The following is an 18983-nucleotide window of genomic DNA, read 5'->3' as shown; positions in this document are numbered from 1 at the left end:
ATAATACAGACTATACAGCACAATTAACACTAAAATGTGTCCAGGGGTTGAAGAAATACCACTATTTTGGAAAGATATAGCCTAGTTCTATATTCATTATAATGGAAAATATTCTGGGATCAAGTCATGAGGAACAATATATTACACATTCATAACACACTTTGAAACTGTGTGCGATGTAGAGGTTACAATTACGGCAACACAAATCAGTTTCCTTGAATGCTTATTATGAAATTGTATTTCACTATGGCAACCAAGTGTGTTTCCACAATGCAGCAGCATCAACATTTGACTGTATTATTTTTCAAGAGGTACGTTTTATGTTGCCAAGTCAGTTTTACAGCCCCACAAGCAAATACCCCATTCAGAGACCATCTTAACATAATGCCCTCTGTAAAAACCTGTCATTGTGTTTTTGTTGTGGGCAGTCAGTCTCGTTGTAATTCATTTCCTGTCTATCTCCCTGGAACAAAAAAGAATAGACAGTAAAGAAGAGAGAGAGAGAGGGGAAATGAGAGAGAAGGGGATAAATACACCTGATTCTGTGTGGATATACTACTCAGGAAGCATAATCTTATCCTTAGAAAAAAAGCAACATTATTTATTCTTTCAGTTGGTATATTATTCATTGGATTATAAACTCATACTTGAATGTGCTTTCAGTGACTACAATGACCGAGTATAATTTGCATCAACTGGATGCTTACGGGCATGAGCATCCATGTTAACACTATATCTAGCTCCACAAATATTCTGGGACCGTTTGCAACTCTACGCTTAACCATCCCCTGACCCATAACCAGTCTCAAGCCCAAACATAGACATACATTACTGCTCCATTGAGGTATCTGTACTGTATTTCTTTGGGATCTCAGATTGAGATGAATGTAGGCTACAGTCAAAATGCACTGCGTTCAGTGTGCATTATGCTATAGCTTTATCTCAGTGGTCTTTGCAAATTCCCAGCATTATGTTTAGCATGGATGTTGCTCCTTTCCTGTTTTAATTCATCATTTGCAATCCCACTATCAGCCTATACAGTGCCTTCAGAAAGTATTCACACCCATTGACTTTTCCCAAATTTAGTTGTGTTACAACCTGAATTTAAAATGGAGGGGGCACAGGGCACACAATACCCCATGATGTCAAAGTGGATTTATTTTTATTTTTATTATTTTATTTTTTTTACCCCTTTTTCTCCCCAATTTCGTGGTGTCCAATTGTTGTAGTAGCTACTATCTTGTCTCATTGCTACAACTCCCGTACGGGCTCGGGAGAGACGAAGGCTGAATGTCATGCGTCCTCCGATACACAACCCAACCAGCCGTACTGCTTCTTAACACAGCGCGCATCCAACCCGGAAGCCAGCCGCACCAATGTGTCGGAGGCTACACCGTGCACCTGGCGCGCTCTGCGCCCGGCCCAATACAGGAGTCGCTGGTGCGCGATGAGACAATCCCTCCCTAACCCGGACGACGCTAGGCCAATTGTGCGTCGCCCCACGGACCTCCCGGTCGCGGCCGGTTACGACAGAGCCTGGGCGCGAACCCAGGGACTCCGATGGCGCAGCTGGCGCTGCAGTACAGCGCCCTTAACCACTGCGCCACCCGGGAGGCGCAAAGTGGATTTTTTTTTAAATGTATATTTTACAAATTCATTCAAAATGTAAAGCTGAAATGTACTGAGTCAATAAGTATTCAACCCTTTGTTACGGCAAGCCTAAATACGTTCAGTTTGCTTGATTACCTCATCTCTATGTACCCCACAAATACAATTATCTGTAAGGTGTCTCAGTCGAGCAGTGAATTTCAAACACAGATTCAACAACAAAGACCAGGGAGATTTTCCAATGCCTCACAAAGAAGGGTAAAAAATGAAAAAAATAAAAGAAATTGAGTATCCCTTTGAGCATGGTGAAGTTATTACTTAAACTTTGGATGGTGTATCAATACACCCAGTCTCTACAAAGATTCAGGCGTCCCTCCTAACTCAGTTGCTGGAGAGGAAGGAAACTACTCAGGGATTTCATCAAGAGGCCAATGGTGACTTTAAAACAGTTACAAAGTGTTTAATGGCTGTGATAGGAGAGAACTGAGGATGGATCAACAACATTGTAGTTACTCACCTAAATAACAGAGGGAAAAGAAGGAAGCTTGTACAGAATAAAAGTAAACTCAGCAAAAAAAGAAATGTCCCTTTTTCAGTACCCTGTCTTTCAAAGAAAATTTGTAAAAATCCAAATAACTTCACAGATCTTCCTTCTGAAGGATTTAAACACTGTTTCCCATGCTTGTTCAATGAACCATAAACAATTAATGAACATGCACCTGTGGAACGGGCTTTAAGACACTAACAGCTTACAGACGGTAGGCAATTAAGGTCACAGTTATGAAAACTTAGGACACTAAAGAGGCCTTTCTACTGACTCTGAAAAACACCAAAAGAAAGATGCCCAGAGTCCCTGCTCATCTGCGTCAACATGCCTTAGGCATGCTGCAAGGAGGCATGAGGACTGCAGATGTGGCCAGGGCAATAAATTGCAATGTCCATACTGTGACACGCCTAAGACAGCGCTACAGGGAGACAGGACGGACAGCTGATCATCCTTGCAGTGGCAGACCACGTGTAACAACACCTGCACAGGATCGATACATCCGAACATCACACCTGCGGGACAGATACAGAATGGCAACAACAACTGCCCGAGTTACACCAGGAACGCACAATCCCTCCATCAGTGCTCAGACTGTCAGCAATAGGCTGAGAGAGGCTGGACTGAGGGCTTGTAGGCCTGTTGAAAGGCAGATCCTCACCAGACATCACTGGCAACAACGTCACCTATGGGCACAAACCCACCGTTGCTGGACCAGACAGGACTGGCAAAAGGTGCTCTTCACTGACGAGTCGCGGTTTTGTCTCACCAGGGGTGATGGTTGGATTTGCGTTTATCGTCGAAGGAATGAGCATTACACCGAGGCCTGTACTCAGGAGCGGGATTGATTTGGAGGCGAGGGTCCGTCATGGTCTGGGGCGGTGTGTCACAGCTTCATCGGATTGAGCTTGTTGTCATTGCAGGCAATCTCAATGCTGTGCGTTACAGGGAAGACATCCTCCTCCCTCATGTGGTACCCTTCCTGCAGGCTCATCCTGACATGACCCTACAGCATGACATATGCCACCAGCCATACTGCTCGTTCTGTGTGTGATTTCCTGCAAGACAGGAATGTCAGTGTTCTGCCATGGCCAGCGAAGAGCCAGGATCTCAATCCCATTGAGCACGTCTGGGACCTGTTGGATCGGAGGGTGAGGGCTAGGGCCATTCCCCCCAGAAATGTCCGGGAACTTGCAGGTGCTTTGGTGTAAGAGTAGGGTAACATCTCAAAGCAAGAACTATCAAATATGGTGCAGTCCATGAGGAAGAGATGCACTGCAGTACTTAATGCAGCTGGTGGCCACACCAGATACTGACTGTTACTTTTGATTTTGAACCCCCCCTTTGTTCAGGGACACATTATTCAATTTCTGTTAGTCACATGTCTGTGGAACTTGTTCAGTTTATGTCTCAGTTGCTGAATCTTCTGTTCATACAAATATTTACACATATTATGTTTGTTGAAAATAAACGCAATATGCAGTGAGAGGACATTTCTTTTTTTGCTGAGTTTATAACAAAACATGCATCTTGTTTGCCACAAGGCACAAATGTAATACTGTAACAAATGTGGCAAAGAAATTCACCTTTTGTCCTGAATACAAAGTGTTATCTTTGGGACAAATGTAAAATCAACAAATTACTGAGTGCCACTCTCCATATTTTCAAGCATAGTGTTATGGGTGAAAAAGAAACGTAATGAAGGTAATCACAGGCAAAATCCTAGAGGATAACCTGGTTCAGTCTGCTTTCCACCAGACACTGGGAGATTAATTTATCTTTCAGCAGGACAATAACCCTAAACATAAGGACACATTTTCACTGGAATAGATTACCAAGAAGACAATGAATGTTCCTGAGTGGCCAAGTTACAGTTTTGACTTAAATCTACTTGAAAATCTATGGCAAGACCTGAAAATGGTTGTCTAGCAATGATCTACAACCAATTTTACAGAATTTGAAGAATTATGAAAAGATTAATGAGCAAATGTTACACTAACCAGGTGTGGAAAGCTCTTAGAGGCATACCCCCAAAGACACACAGTTGTAATCACTTCCAAAGGTGCTTCTACATAGTATTGACTCGGGTATGAATACTTACTATGTAAATGAGATATTTCTGTATTTCATTTTCAATACATTTGCAAACATTTCCAACATGTTTTCACTTTGTCATTATGGGGTATGGTGTGTAGATTGGTGAGAAAAGACAACAATTCAATCCATTTTCAATTCAGGCTGTAACACAATCAAATGTGGAATAAGTCAAGGGGTATTAATACTTTATGAAGGTACTGTATGTAAAGACAAAACAGGGACGAGGGTTATATTTGAGTTTCACTGTGGCAGGATTACAGGGTGTAATATGGGTTGTTGTGACTGCTGAGGGGTTTTTCCTTTATTGTGTCTTACATGGTGCATAGATTGCTTTTTTTCAAGATGACAGAAAAGCATAACCTCCTGTCCAACCCCATCCTCTCAGTCTTAGCCGACAACAATTGTAATCTCCTTTGCTCTAGATGATCTTTCTTTGTGTTTATATATTATATATATATTTTTTTTATCTTGATTACTCCCCATGATCCTCCTGTTTGGCCTCCTTCCTCTCTTCCCCTGACAGAAAAAAAATACCATCTGGAGGGGCCAGACAAGTTATATAAACCGCAAACACTTTCATTATACTAAAATAACAAAAGGAGCTGAGGATTTGCTCTTTTTGTATTAAACGATGATAACAAGGAGTTAAAACGTAATATTAATATTAGTAATCCTTTGAGTCTTCTGTGGTGAGCGCATAAACTCTAGGAATTAAAGACACTGGCAAGTGCCAAGGTAAAAAAAAAATACTTGTGATAAGAAGCAAGACTGAAGCCATGAATGTTGATGTCATTCTAATTACAGTGATGGATGTGCTTTTCATTATTCCTGAGGGAAAACATTCAGAGGTAGTAAATCCCTTTGTTTTTGACTTTGCCTGAACAACAATATCTGTGCTATTTATTTGACTCTTACATACAGTACCAGTCAAAAGTTTGGACACCTACTCATTCAAGGGTTTTTCTTTATTTCTACTATTTTCTACATTGTAGAATAATAGTGAAGACGTCAAAACTATGAAATAACACACATGGAATCATATAGGAACCAAAAAAGTGGTGAACAAATCCAAATATATTTTATATTTGAGAATCTTCAAAGTAGCCATCCTTTGCCTTGATGACAGCTTTGCACATTATTGGCACTCTCAACCAGCTTCATGAGTCACCTGGTATGCAATTCAATTAACAGGAGTGCCTTCTCAAAAGTTAATTTGTGGAATTTCTTTCCTTCTTAATGTGTTTGAGCCAATCAGTTGTGCTGTGACAACGTAGGGTTGCTATTCAGACGATAGCCCTATTTGGTAAAAGACCAAGTCCATATTGTGGCAAGAACAGCTCAAATAAGCAAAGAGAAACGACAGTCCATCATTACTTTAAGAAATGAAGGTCAGTCAATCCGAAAATGTCAAGAACTTTGAACGTTTCTTCAAGTGCAGACGCAAAAATCATCAAGCGCTATAATGAAACTGGGTCTCATGAGGACTGCCACAAATACATGCTTCACAGAGTTCAAGTAACAGACACATCTCAACATCAACTGTTCAGAGGAGACTGCATGAATCATGCCTTCATGGCCGAATTTCTGCAAAGAAACCACTACTAAAGGACACCAATAAGAACAAGAGACTTGCTTGTGCCAAGAAATGAGCAATGGACATTAGACCGGTGGAAATTTGTCATTTGGTCTGATGAGTCCAAATTAGAGATTTTTGGTTCCAACCGCAGTAGTGTCTTTGAGACACAGAGTAGGTGAACGGATGATCTCCGCATGTGTGGTTCCCACGTGAAACATGGAAGAGGAGGTGTGGGGGTGCTTTGCTGGTGACACTGTCAGTGATTTATTTAGAATTCAAGGCGCACTTAACCAGCATGGCTACCACAGTCTTCTGCAGCGATACGCCATCCCATCTGGTTTGCACTTAGTCCCACTATCATTTGTTTTTCAACGGGACAATGACCCAACACACCTCCAGGCTGTGTAAGAGCTATTTTACCAAGAATGAGAGTGATGGAGTGCTGCATCATATGACCTGGTCTCCACAATCACCCGACCTCAACCCAATTAAGATGGTTTGGGATGAGTTGGCCTGCTTTTCCTTCACTCTGCGGTCCAACTCATCCCAAACCATCTCGATTGGGTTGTGCTCAGTATATGTGGGAACTCTTTCAAGACTGTTGGAAAAGCATTCCAGGTGAAGCTAGTTGAGAGAATGCCAAGAGTGTGCAAAGTTTTCATCAAGGCAAAGGGTGGCTACTTTGAAGAACCGAAAATCTAAAATATATTTTGATTTGTTTAACACTTTTTTTTAAACACTTTTTTGGTTGCTACATGATTCCATGTGTTATTTCATAGTTTTTATGTCTTCACTATTATTCTACAATGTAGAAAATAGTAAAAATAAAGAATAACCCTTGAATGAGTAGGTGTGTCCAAACTTTTGACTGGTACTGTATAGTAATAGTCTTGTCCTATTTTGCCTCTAAAAACAAGGGGTCCACCCCCACCATCTCATTATACCTAAAGGACTTGTTGTTTACTGATGACTGTTTTAAACATCAGCTGATCAGTGAAGATTTTCATGAGATGAAGCCATTTCCATCCTGTTTAACCCCAAATGATCTCTTTGAAATAAATGTTGAGGGCAATAACAACACAATCTGCTGTGAGTAGTGCTTTACTGACACTGTATGGAATCACCCCCTTTTACACGTCTACAACTCCCAACATCCTGATCCTTTTTGGCCTTATCACAATGCAAATCCCTGCGTCTCAGAGGTGGCTCTCAAACAACCCTGAACTATGAGTTGATCTTGACCCCAGTGAACTGACTACGGTCCCTGTTTGTATACAGTAATGAGAATGGAAATCCCTTATCAATTACCACCCATCATAATACTTAGCTATACCTATCCATAACCCAATGAGCACAATATGATGAAAATACGTCTTTCAACCAATTTTGCTCTCTGGGTGGGAAGGCAAACAGGAAAAGAGCAGTTCAATGCAAAAATCAAGAATAATCCCTGCTATATGACAACCTATTATTCATCCCATGTCTGAATATTTTCTGTGTATGTATTCTTGGATCAGGAAGCAGCTAACATTTATATTGTTGTGTCAAATAGACCATTGAACCAGTGGAGGCTGTTGGGGGACGGCTCATAATAATGTCTGGAAGGGAGCCGATGGAATGGCATCAGACACCCATGTGTTTGATGTAGTTGATACCATGCTACTCCACTCCAGCCATTTCCACGAGCCCGTTCTCCCCAATTAAGGCGCCACCAACCTCCTGTGTGCTGAACAGTTGGCTCGACACAAGAGAATACTGCTTATATAATTGATGCCGCCAGATGTTAGGGTTGTTGTTTGAGTTTCGTCATGGTATAGGTGTGTGTCTGGCTGTCGAGTGGGGTGGGAGCAATGAATGGGTGGAGAGGATGGATAGGTGGAGTTTGTCTTTTTTTCACGCCCACTCAGTACACCAATTGGTCGAAAAGTGCAAACCCCGCCTATCCTAGTTGGAGCACACGCCCTCATCTTGTTGTGGTTATGCTTTGTTAGCCAGCTACTGTTGTTAGCTAGCTAACTATCATTGGTTATCACTGGGAAAGACGCATCTAGCCATCTTTTTTGTATCTTAACAAATTGCCATACTTACTATTGAAGATGAATAAGACAGCCGTTTGATTCGAAGGATATCCCTTCTCTCAATTCATAGGTAACTTTTAAGTAACATAGCTAGCTAACGTTAGCTACTATAAGCACTGCAGTTTGCTAGCAATAATGGTAGTTAAATCTGGACATCTAGCGTTATTCGCCTGCTACCGGTAGCATCTAGCTAGTTAATGTTATTGCGTATTTCAAGTAATATTCACTAACCTTGTGTCTGACATTCGCTAAGTAGCTAGTTAGCTATCCCATCCCATAGATGAATGCAGCTAGCTTATATTATGTTTTATTGGTAACCTTGTTGCGCTAACGTTGCTAGCTAGCCATCATTGTTTACATTTGAGTCAAGGTTACTTCGTTTATACAACATCTACTGTAGCTATGCAATAATATTGGCCTGACTACGAACTTAGTCATATGTCACTAATGACACAGCCAGGCAACCAGTTCCCTTTGTCAGCAGTGGAAAACTTACCTAGCAAACCTGTTGACAACAATGCATAACCATATTTGGTAGGTTGAGGGAGTTTGTTCCATTTAATTCTGTGTTGTTTTTTTACAATACATTAGGTGTTTCATGGTATTCTACATTGTTTATCAATATTTTCATAATATACCTGGCATTGGTGTTTATTCAACTGCTGTCTTTGTATCGAGTAAATTTGATCTCCTGCAGCATTAATTTTATGGCAGACAAATGACTCAAGCTGCCTCTTAGATTTTGTCCTATAGGATGACACGGAAGTGTACTGCGGCTCCGGGGAGATGACCTGCACCCCCCTAGGGCATGGTCAGGATGGGGCCAGATGTGCCCCTGCTCAATGAATACAAGCAGGAGTTCTTCTGGAAGCGCTTCCCTCAGACGGTGCTGGGGGGTCCGCGCTTCAAGTTGGGCTACTGCGCCCCGCCTTATGTCTATGTCAACCAGGTGGTCTTGTTCTTGACACCATGGCTGTTAGGTGGCATTGGCACACTGTTGTGCCAGCTGCAGCTGCTGGAGGAACTCCACGCTGCCATGCTCTCTGGTCTGCTCATGCTTGGGGCAGCAGTGGGTGTGCAGGCCCTGGCACTCTACGCTGCCCGCAGGAATGCCATGGTGGAGCGGCTGGGAGTGCCCAACATCCTGGCTGATGAGGAGGAGGTGGAGTTCACCCACTGTGTAGGCCCAGAGACGGTGAGGTTCATCGCCCCGGGGAAGAGGTTTGGGCTGAATGTGGTGCTTCACACCGTGCTGGCAGGGGCCCTCTGTGGCCTGGGGACATGGTATGTGCTCCTGGGCAGGTTGACTGCACTGTATGGCAGTGTGAGTGTAGCTTTGGTGGTATTTGTCCTGAGCTGGGTGACTCTGTGTACAGCGGAGTACTCCCTTATCGTCAACACGGCCACAGAGACGGCCACATTCCAGGCACAGGACACCTATGAGATCACCCCACTCACCCGACCACTCTACATATTAGCTTTCATAGCTGTGGACTTAGCTGATCGGTAAGATAGAAACAACTAAATTGGCCTCAATGACTGTTCTGAAACTTGTCATGGATACATTTTCAGAGATTATTCATGACATTTTGTGACTCTTTGCTTCTTGTTTTTTTCCCATGCTGGTGTCCAGATTTACAGGTCCAGTGCCAGAGCTCCAGCTAACCAGTCAGGTGCTTCATGTGGTCTTCCTGGTCCTGCCCCTGCTGTGGGCGCTGGGTATGTTGTCACCACTGGACGCCCTCCTCCTTTGGGGCATGGAACAGGCTCTGGTGTTCGGTTTGGGCGGCTCTCCCATGTCCAGTAACCTTAGGTATATTTTCCTTGCTACATCAGTTGTTTTTGTCAACATTTACTTTGTCAACATGTAGTTACATCTGATTATACTTGCCACTGATTAGGTTCCCTGAGATCTTTACCATATGCCTGTTTCCTTGGCATGGTTGACCTTGAGCAGCTCTTCTCTGACTCTCTGTGTGATCTCTGTCCTTCCTACAGATTGCTGGGGATGTTCGCCATGTCTGTATGTGTTACTGTTTGTACCTTCTTCATCCCGTCCACCTTGGGTGTAGTCCTCTTCTCGATGGCCATGGGGTTTCTGCTTAGTTTGGATCTCAGCCAGTTTGGGACTTATTGTGGAGGAGGGTCCAGGGGAGCCTGTGGTGATAGTGGATGGCATAGGGGGGCATCACCTGCCCCTCCCAGCTTGTTTGGCTGGCGGCTGGGCTGCAGTGAGCTGCTGCTCTACCTGGGGCTGCTGCTGGGGGCCATGTCTGAGGCAGGACTCTTACATCACTTCCTCAGTGCCTCCCAGACCCAGAACTTGGCCAGGGTTTCTCAAGATGCTGTCAGTTACCTCCTCATCACCCTTTTCATCGTCTGCTGGGCTCTCCGAGAGATCCAGGGAGCCTATGTTTTTGGAGGAGTGTTCCTCAACCCCCTGTACCCAAGAGGAATGGCCAATGTCCGGGTGTTCAAGCAGCGGAGCAGGGGTCTCCACATGGCTGGGGCTATCAGGAGGGTGCTGCTCAATCTGGGTGAGCTCATATTTTTAATTTAGAGCTTGCCCTGTCATTACTGTAAAACTATACATGCATCTTATTACTTTGTTTTACTTTGCAGTGTCTCCCTTTGCAATGGTTGCTTTCCTGGCTCTGGATGGCTCTGTTCAGCAGCTCCACACAGCCTCTCTCAGCGTGGGATTCACCCGGGCCTTCAGAGTGGTACACATGGACTCTCTTATGTAGAACCTAAGCATGTTTATCAATGAGAGATTTGCTTTCCAGTGACCTCATCATGACCATTTAATCCTCAGACTGTTATTAATATGATTTAGGTCATGATGATTGAGTCGTGGGTCTCTGTGTTGTGCAGGTGTGGCAGAGCTCTGAAGATGCCCTGCTCCAGATGGTGGTGGTGGTGTCAGTGAGGCTGGCTGCAGGGGACACCAGACTGCCTGGGTGGGACAGCCTGGGCACAGGGGTCCAGCTCCTTCTAGTAATAACACATTCCATGACTTCAGGCATAGAGCTAGTTAGAGGCATGACATTTAGTAAGGTCACAGGTTAAACATTGGCATGCTTAAGTCATTGATTCATTGTCTAGTTGTTGTTGTTTTCCCCAGAATGTTTTTATCCACTGAAAACAAAATCAAATTAGTACTACTGAGTCATGGTTCAATCACACTCTTTACATCCCTCTTTGCCCTACCCAGGTGGGCCTGCTGAGTGATAGGCTGCTCCAGTTCCTGTCCAAGCTGAAGTTTGCCCTGGCCGTGCTGGTGACCTCCTGGACAGAGAAGAAACAGCGGCGCCAGTCGGCCGGGACCCTCCTGGTCCTGAACGCCTCCCTGTGTCCTCTGCTGCTCTCTGTGGTGGTCCTATCAGCCATGCTCTCTGCTCCTTTGCTGCCCCTCTTCACCCTGCCCATCTTTCTGGTGGGCTTCCCCAGGCCTCAGCGCAGTTGGCCAGGGCCCGTGGGCACCGCCTGCCCCTGTCCAGACTCCATCTACTACCAGCAGATGAGTATGAGCCTGGCCTGTGCTCTGAGGAGCGCCTTTGCCAGGGGATCACTTGGTTAGTGGGTCTCACTCTTTAGTTTTCTCCCTCTTACTTTCTCTCTCTTTTTCTTCTTGAAGGTTCTTCCCAATCATTGGTGCAGTTAGTGTTTTGATATAACTGTTTAATCATTTCTAGACATGGCTTTGTGTGTGAAAATAATGTAGCTGATACAAGATTTAATCTATACCGTTTTTTTTTTTTTTTTTACATACGTTGGTGTTCTGTTCTTACTGCTAGTGGTTGGAAAATCCTTTTCCCAACAGTAGGGTAAAAGAGTAAACTGAAAAAACCTAATGCAGTATCTCAATGAAATGACCTAGGCTCCATTGTGAAATGTATACTATTTTCCATGTTACTGATAGTATACATTTCACAGTACAGAGCCTAGATCATTTAATTGATATACATTATGTGTTGAGCATATGTTCTCAAGGTGTTAATAGTGCTCAATCACAGTGACACTGAACTTTTAGATCAGCTGAGCAGGGACTGTATGCAGATGAAATAGCGGGGTGGGGGAGCCTCTATTGGTTTCATATTAAGAGGAATGTTGTGAGTCGCTCAGTAGAGCCGCCCGGTATAATGCAAGCTTGCAGGATCCAGTTGTGCTTCCTGTGAAGTGATCCGAACAAAATCACTCTTATCTGTGATAATTACGTCAATGTTTCCACACCGTTAACCTCGTAATACTCTTAACCTAACTGGAGCCACTTCAAACATGTTGTTCGGTGCTCTATTTTCTGACAGGAAGGGGGCAAGGAAAAAACAGCAAGTACAAGCTTCATTATTTATGGGTTGACGACTCAAAACAGACAAACTGCTACAGGGATGTCATCACTCCATCTTATTGTTTTCTTGGCTAGCTGGGGGTGCCTGAGCTGTGATGTATAATTTAGGCTAAGCGCTTGTTGGGTCTTGATACACACAGTAGAAAGAGGAGGGTTTGGAGTGTAGTGTTCTCTTTTTTCCTTTACCCCCTCTGTGACATTGTGGGCTGCGCATCAGTGAGCGGGAGTGGAAAACGCACAGCGTGTCACTTCCCATCCCGAGGCGGCGTCTGACTATTCCGAGACGTCGCTATGGGATATGACATTATCCTTGAGCCATGAGAACACTAGTCAAACTTGAAACAAAGCAACTGTCGCTCTGCCACTACCATTTCACAAAAAACACCTGTCCTTTCTCCCCTCTGTTAACCAAAAATTAAAGGCCCCCTCGTACAAAGTCTACACCCAAAAGAAGAATTAATATTTAGAGACTAGTGGAAAGTCCAGGGCAGAGAAGGAATTCAATATTTAGATCTCTGTGCAGTCAGGCGGTTTCAACTGTATCATGACCTTCCTGTACAACTGAAATGGTAAGCATCAACCTGCAGCTCATCCGGCAGCCAAGTTATCCACAGAGTCAGCCGAGAGACTCACTACTGATGCTAAATGAAAGGGCTGTGTGACCAGGAGGCACGCGTCTATGTTGTATGTCTATGATGTATGGACTCCAAGCTTTATCATCTCCAGACCACAGAGGACATCATCTCTCTGACTGCATGACCTATAATAATAAATTACCACTGAGATGACTGGGACCAAATCTAACACCACTCAAAGGCTGCGATGAGAATATGCTATGAATAGAGTCAGCCATGTCAAAAGGCTTGGCTGGGGGTAAGTGTATGAAGAAGCTGATAGGCCTAAGCTTGTTTTCTTTCCTCCCCTCGTAAGGTGCTCTGACTCCTGGCTCCCACTTCCTGGGTCGCTTCCAGGACCGTGTGGTTTGGATCATGATTTTAGAGAGAGGATATGGCTACTGTACTGTCAACATCAAGGTAGTGGTTCTTTAAATGGTTATTTGTTTGAATCACTAATTTGGGGTGAACATGCAGTGTAGACAACAGATTTGACGGTTGTTTTGTTTCAGGGTCTGGAGCTGCAGGAGACCTCGTGCCACACGGTGGAGGCTCGGAGGGTGGATGAGGTGTTTGAGGGGGCCTTTGAGCGCCCTGAGCGGCTTGGCCTCAACCAGGGGATAAACCTGCACTGGGGAAACGCCCTCACCCCATGTGCTGCCCTGCCTGTGCGCGTCTACTCTGACGCCCGCAATGTACTTTCAGGCATCATTGACTCGCATGACAACCTGAGGAAGCTCCAGGATGACTTCCTGAAGGCCCTGGTGTGGCTGCTGCTGAGGAATTGTGTCCAGAGACTAAAGGCATTTCCCTGGGGCACTGAGGAGGGGACAGGGGGCGGGGGCACGAAGTCTCAGTCCTCCCAGCTTGGCCAATCGACTGTCACGCAGCCTGCAGAGGCTATCATGGTGGAGTCCAACATCTCCTCTCTCAAGTTTAGACGGGACAGCTCCAGTTTGACCTCCTTTGGTGACTGGTCAGATGAGGATGACCTGTTTGGGCCTCAGCCGGCCAGGCGGACAGTGGCGTTGGTAAGTACAGAGGCCCAGCTGGGGGACACAGTGCTCCAGACAGGCCCCTCGCTGCCAGGCTCTGTGGAGATGGACAGTCTGTTTGAGAACATGGCCCTCTCTGCCCTTCAGCCCTTGCAACCTCTGGGTTTGGGCCTGGGTCTGCCAGCTGTGGACAAAGGCAGGAACCCTGAAGTCCCCCCCACAAAGTCCTCCGGCACCTTGGCCCATGAAAACTTCAGTTGCCCCCACTCTGAGTTGTTCAGCCTGCCCCCTGGGTGGAGGACAGCCCCCTTGTTACCATTCCGGTTACAGCAGCTCAGGCCTTTGTTCCCTGAGGAGTGGTTTCGGTTCACTTTGGGAAGGTTGGCGCTGGCCGTTCAGGACGAGGCTTCGGAGGATGTGGCCAAATCCCTGAAGGAGGATGGGGGGCTGAGGGACCTCCATGCCCAGGTGGCCCTGTCATGCCTCATCTCCCTGGGGGCAGAGTCTGCCTTCACCAGCCCCAGCTATGTGTACAGGGTGTACAGTGGGGACGTGCCTTGGACAGAGGGGCTGAAGTGGCTCTCTGAAAACAAAGAACTTTACCAGCTTGCACTTAAGGCTTTCAGGTAAAGAGGGCAGGGGTGAAACATGGGTGTAGTTTGTGCCCAACTTAGAGAATCTAAAACTTGCAAACTTTGTGTGTTATACATATTCAATGTTTATATCCAAAGCTTGTCCCTTTAACTCCTGATCTATTTGCTTTCAGGTACAGTTTCAAGCTTCTGTTTGATCAGGCAAGTTTGGGGCCCATGGAGAGTCTTGATGAGCTGTTCAGCACCCTGGAGGAGTATGAGCGGGACTGGTACATCGGCCTGGTGGCTGAGAAAGGCTGGCAGGACAGTGTCCTACAGGAGAAACCTTTCCTCTTCTCACTGGGCCATGACCTCACCATGGTAACCTTACTGACCACACTGTTTTTCTTGTTACTAAGTAACCCACTATGGTAACCTAACAAACACCTGTTCTTTGGGTTAGCCATAAACTTGGTCTTTGTTGGTAGCATGTATTAAGTGGTCCTGTCTTTGGCAGTGGTCAGTACAGTAAGTGACCCCAACCTGCTTGTCTCTTCTCTCCACAGGGAACTTACACAGGGCGGGTTCTGTCCCTGCAGGAGCAGCTGGTTCAGGTAGGCCATCTGAACGGGGAGGGGGTGCGTGGCCAGTGGGCTAACCTGTCCTGGGAGCTGCTCTACGCCACCAATGACGACGAGGAGCGCTACAGCATCCAGGCCCACCCCATCATGCTGAGAAACCTCACTGTCCAGGCAGCCGACCCCCCTCTGGGGTACCCCATCTACTCCTCTGTCCCCCTGCACCTCCCCTGCTTCTAACACCCAAACCTTGTCCTCTCCCTGGGACCTTCAGACTCCTCTGCTGGCCTCCTATAAACACCCCGTCTCTGGTTTGCCCAGCTTTATCACTGGGTAGGCCCTATGTTGTGGCCTGTATGTGTAACCCGTCTATTTCACTAGGGTATCCTAGGAGGGCACCTATAAGGCAGATCCAAACAAATGGTTTCATTCATGCAGGAGCGACAGCACAATACTTATGTTCAAAATATTTACGTAACTTTTACCAAATGTGTGGTACTAGTTCAAACAATGAAATGTGAGTGTTCTGGGAAAAAATCTATATTTACAAGGGATACGTTTGTTCAGAAGTTTTTTTTATCATTCACATACTCTTGAACAAAGAGTAATCACTTGTTAATGAAATGTTTTCTTTTTGTACTGTAACGTTAGTTGCAAATGTTTTTTGGAGTTTGTTTTTATCCAACTTATCCGTTGTACTTAAAGTGATCAGATACAACCACCTTCCGCAGAAGAAGACCGCCAACACAGTGCTCCCAATTACATGATGAACTTATCTTACAAATGTTTTCCCTCAAATACTGCTCCCAAAGGCAAAGAGGGACAACGATTTCGCTTTTTCGAGGATGTGCCTTGGGTTGGACTTTGCAGTCTTTGTAATGTGGTTAGTCATTTTTGATGCCATCCTTTTGTTTACAGTTCACTTGTTTACAGTTGAAGACAATTGTATTTGTCATGTTCTCCTGTACATACTGTTTTCGTATACTGTGATTTGTGTATGGTGTGTAATTGTACATACATAAAAATAGATTTTTTTCCCCCCAAAGGAACCTGATAGTCTATTTACTGGAGATTTATCAGTGCTATAGACATTCATTACAGATGTGGTTGGGCATTATCTAATTATACTCCACCTTCCAAAAAAATCTATCTATGACTAATTAGAATTAAGTTAATTTTTCCATCATCCCTATTCTTCTGCTTTGTAAATAGCGCTGCCAGCCTTTTAAAGCTTCCTAAAATATTTTCCCTTTCACCTAAATTGAAGAGGCAATTAACCCATTTCCATGTGGAGCTCAAGCATTAGGAATGCAACAACATCATTGAAGTCCACTTCAGGAAGTCTTGGGGTTTGATTCCTGCTCCCAAGCAAAAATTAAAGCAGGAAGCACCTTAACCCAAGGTCTATTAAAAAAATGGTCCGATGAAGCAGATGCTAAACTACAGGACTGTTTTGCTTTCACAGACTGGAATATGTTCCGGGATTCTTCTGATGACATTGAGGAATACACCACATCAGTCACTGGCTTTATCAATAAGTGCATTGAGGACGTCGTCCCAACAGTGACTGTACGTACATACCCCAACCAGAAGCCATGGATTACAGGCAACATTCACACTGACCTTAAGTGTAGAGCTGCCGCTTTCAAGGTGCTTTCTAGCCCGGAAGCTTACAAGAAATCCCGCTATGCCCTGCGACGAACCATCAAACAGGCAAAGCGTCAATACAGGGCTAAGATTGAATCATACTACACAGGCTCCGGCGCTCGTCGGATGTGGCAGGACTTGCAAACTATTACAGACTACAAAGGGAAGCACAGCCGCGAGCTGCCCAGTGACACGAGCCTACCAGACGAGCTAGCTCGCTTCGAGGCAATCAACACTGAGGCATGCATGGGAGCATCAGCTCTTCCGGGCAACTGTGATTACGCTCTCTGTAGCCGACTTGAATAAGATCTTTAAACAGGTCAACATTCACAAGGCTGCGGGGCCAGATGGATTACCAGGACGTGTGCTCCGGGCATGTGCTGACCAACTGGCAGGTGTCTTCACTGACATTTTCAACATGTCCCTGATTGAGTCTGTAATACCAACATGCTTCAAGCAGACCACCATAGTCCCTGTGCCCAAGAACACAAAGGCAACCTTCCTAAATGACTACAGCCCCGTAGCACTCACGTCCGTAGCCATGAAGTGCTTTGAAAGGCTGGTCATGGCTCACATCAACACCATTATCCCAGAAACCCTAGACCCTCACCAATTTGCATACCACCCAAACAGACCACAGATGATGCAATTTCTATTGCACTCCACACTGCCCTTTCCCACCTGGACAAAAGGAAAATATATTTGAGAATGCTATTTATTGACTACAGCTCAGTGTTAAACACCATAGTACCCTCAAAGCTCATCACTAAGCTAAGGAACCTGGGACTAAACACCTCCCTCTGCAACTGGATCCTGGACTTCCTGACGGGCCGCCCCGTCAGGAACACATCTGACACGCTGATCTTCAACACTGGAGCTCCCCAGGGGTGCGTGCTCAGTCCCCTCCTGTACTCTCTGTTCACCCACGGCTGCATCGCCAGGCACGACTCCAACACCATCATTAAGTTTGCTGACGACACAACAGTGGTAGGCCTGATCACCAACAACGACGAGACAGCCTATAGGGAGGAGGTCAGAGACCTGGCCGAGTGGTGCCAGAAAAACAACCTATCCCTCAACGTAACCAAGACTAAGGAGATGATTGTGGACTACAGGATAAGGAGCACCGAGCACGTCCCCATTCTCATTTACGGGGCTGTAGTGGAGCAGGTTGAGAGCTTCAAATTCCTTGGTGTCCACATCACCAACCAACTAGAATGGTCCAAACACACCAAGACAGTCGTGAAGAGGGCACGACAAAGCCTATTCCCCTTCAGGAAACAAAAAAGATTTGGCATGGGTCCTGTGAGCCTCAAAAGGTTCTACAGCTGCAACATTGAGAGCATTCTGACCGGTTGCATCACTGCCTGGTACGGCAATTGCTCAGCCTCCAACCGCAAGGCACTTCAGAGGGTAGTGCGTACGGCCCAGTACATCACTGGGGCAAAGCTGCCTGCCATCCAGGACCTCTACACCAGGCGGTGTCAGAGGAAGGCCCACCACCCGCCAACTCCTCTTTTATGCTACTGCTACTCTCTGTTCATCATATATATCACTTTAACCATACCCACATGTACATACTACCTCAATAAGCCTGACTAACCGGTGTCTGTGTATAGCCTTGCTACTATTATTTTCAAATGTCTTTTTACTGTTGTTTTATTTCTTTACTTACCTACACACACACCAGTTTTCTTTCACAATTATGGGTTAGAGCCTGTAAGTAAGCATTTCACGTGACAAATAAACTTTGATTTGATTCGTAAGGTAAGCAGAGTGCATCCTGTAAGAGAGCGCTTCATTTAAAAAAAAAAAATTAGAAATGAAATGCAGATAGCCGCAGCGTTTTATGTTCTGGGAAGATACTTCACTGTCAATCAAGAAACAAGTTGAGGCTTTTGATAAAATATTAGATGGCATCTGCACACTAAACTTGCTAATTAAGTTGCCTTTGTGGAATGTTTAATGACACGTTTGACAGTGTGCATTTTCTTTCCATCTTATCTTTGCTTTATCTTGGCCAGGTCGCAGTTGTAAATGAGAACTTGCTCTCAACTGGCCTACCTGGTTAAATAAAGGTGAAATATATTTTTTAAATAATTCTTAGACATACCCGTCTTGAGCATTCCTACAACACAACTGAACCAAAGGGTGACATTGTCCATCCAAACCCTGACACTAAAATGTCTGGTCAGTCAGAACATGACCTTTCTGCGTGGCCCTCAGCTGTCACTGTCTGGCAGAGGCCACCAGACATAGTGGTCAGTAAGTCAGTTACTGCCGCTGGGAAGCAGTCATGCTCACTGCTATACCCTGGGTAGTGCCC

General features: G+C 45.2%; 1 protein-coding gene across 2 annotated transcripts; it reads left to right on the top strand.

Moving 5' to 3' along the window:
• The first annotated feature begins 7781 nt into the window (after positions 1-7781).
• On the top strand, positions 7782-16052 carry LOC110497845 (pecanex 4). Of its 2 annotated transcripts, none has more exons than XM_021574272.2 (11): positions 7782-7973; positions 8643-9409; positions 9537-9716; positions 9902-10440; positions 10526-10626; positions 10778-10900; positions 11118-11478; positions 13182-13285; positions 13378-14486; positions 14627-14813; positions 14999-16052. In XM_021574272.2, the coding sequence occupies exons 2-11, from the start codon at positions 8712-8714 to the stop codon at positions 15248-15250; spliced, it is 3654 nt and encodes a 1217-aa protein (XP_021429947.2). In that variant the 5' UTR covers positions 7782-7973; positions 8643-8711; the 3' UTR covers positions 15251-16052. The 2 variants fall into 2 exon arrangements, with proteins under 2 accessions (XP_021429947.2, XP_021429948.2); XM_021574273.2 differs by having other exon boundaries at positions 7782-8437.
• The last annotated feature ends 2931 nt before the right edge of the window (positions 16053-18983 follow it).

This window comes from Oncorhynchus mykiss, chromosome 19 (assembly GCF_013265735.2).
Source record: "Oncorhynchus mykiss isolate Arlee chromosome 19, USDA_OmykA_1.1, whole genome shotgun sequence".
Taxonomy (NCBI): domain Eukaryota; kingdom Metazoa; phylum Chordata; class Actinopteri; order Salmoniformes; family Salmonidae; genus Oncorhynchus; species Oncorhynchus mykiss.
This window is presented reverse-complemented; position numbering and strand designations above follow the sequence as displayed.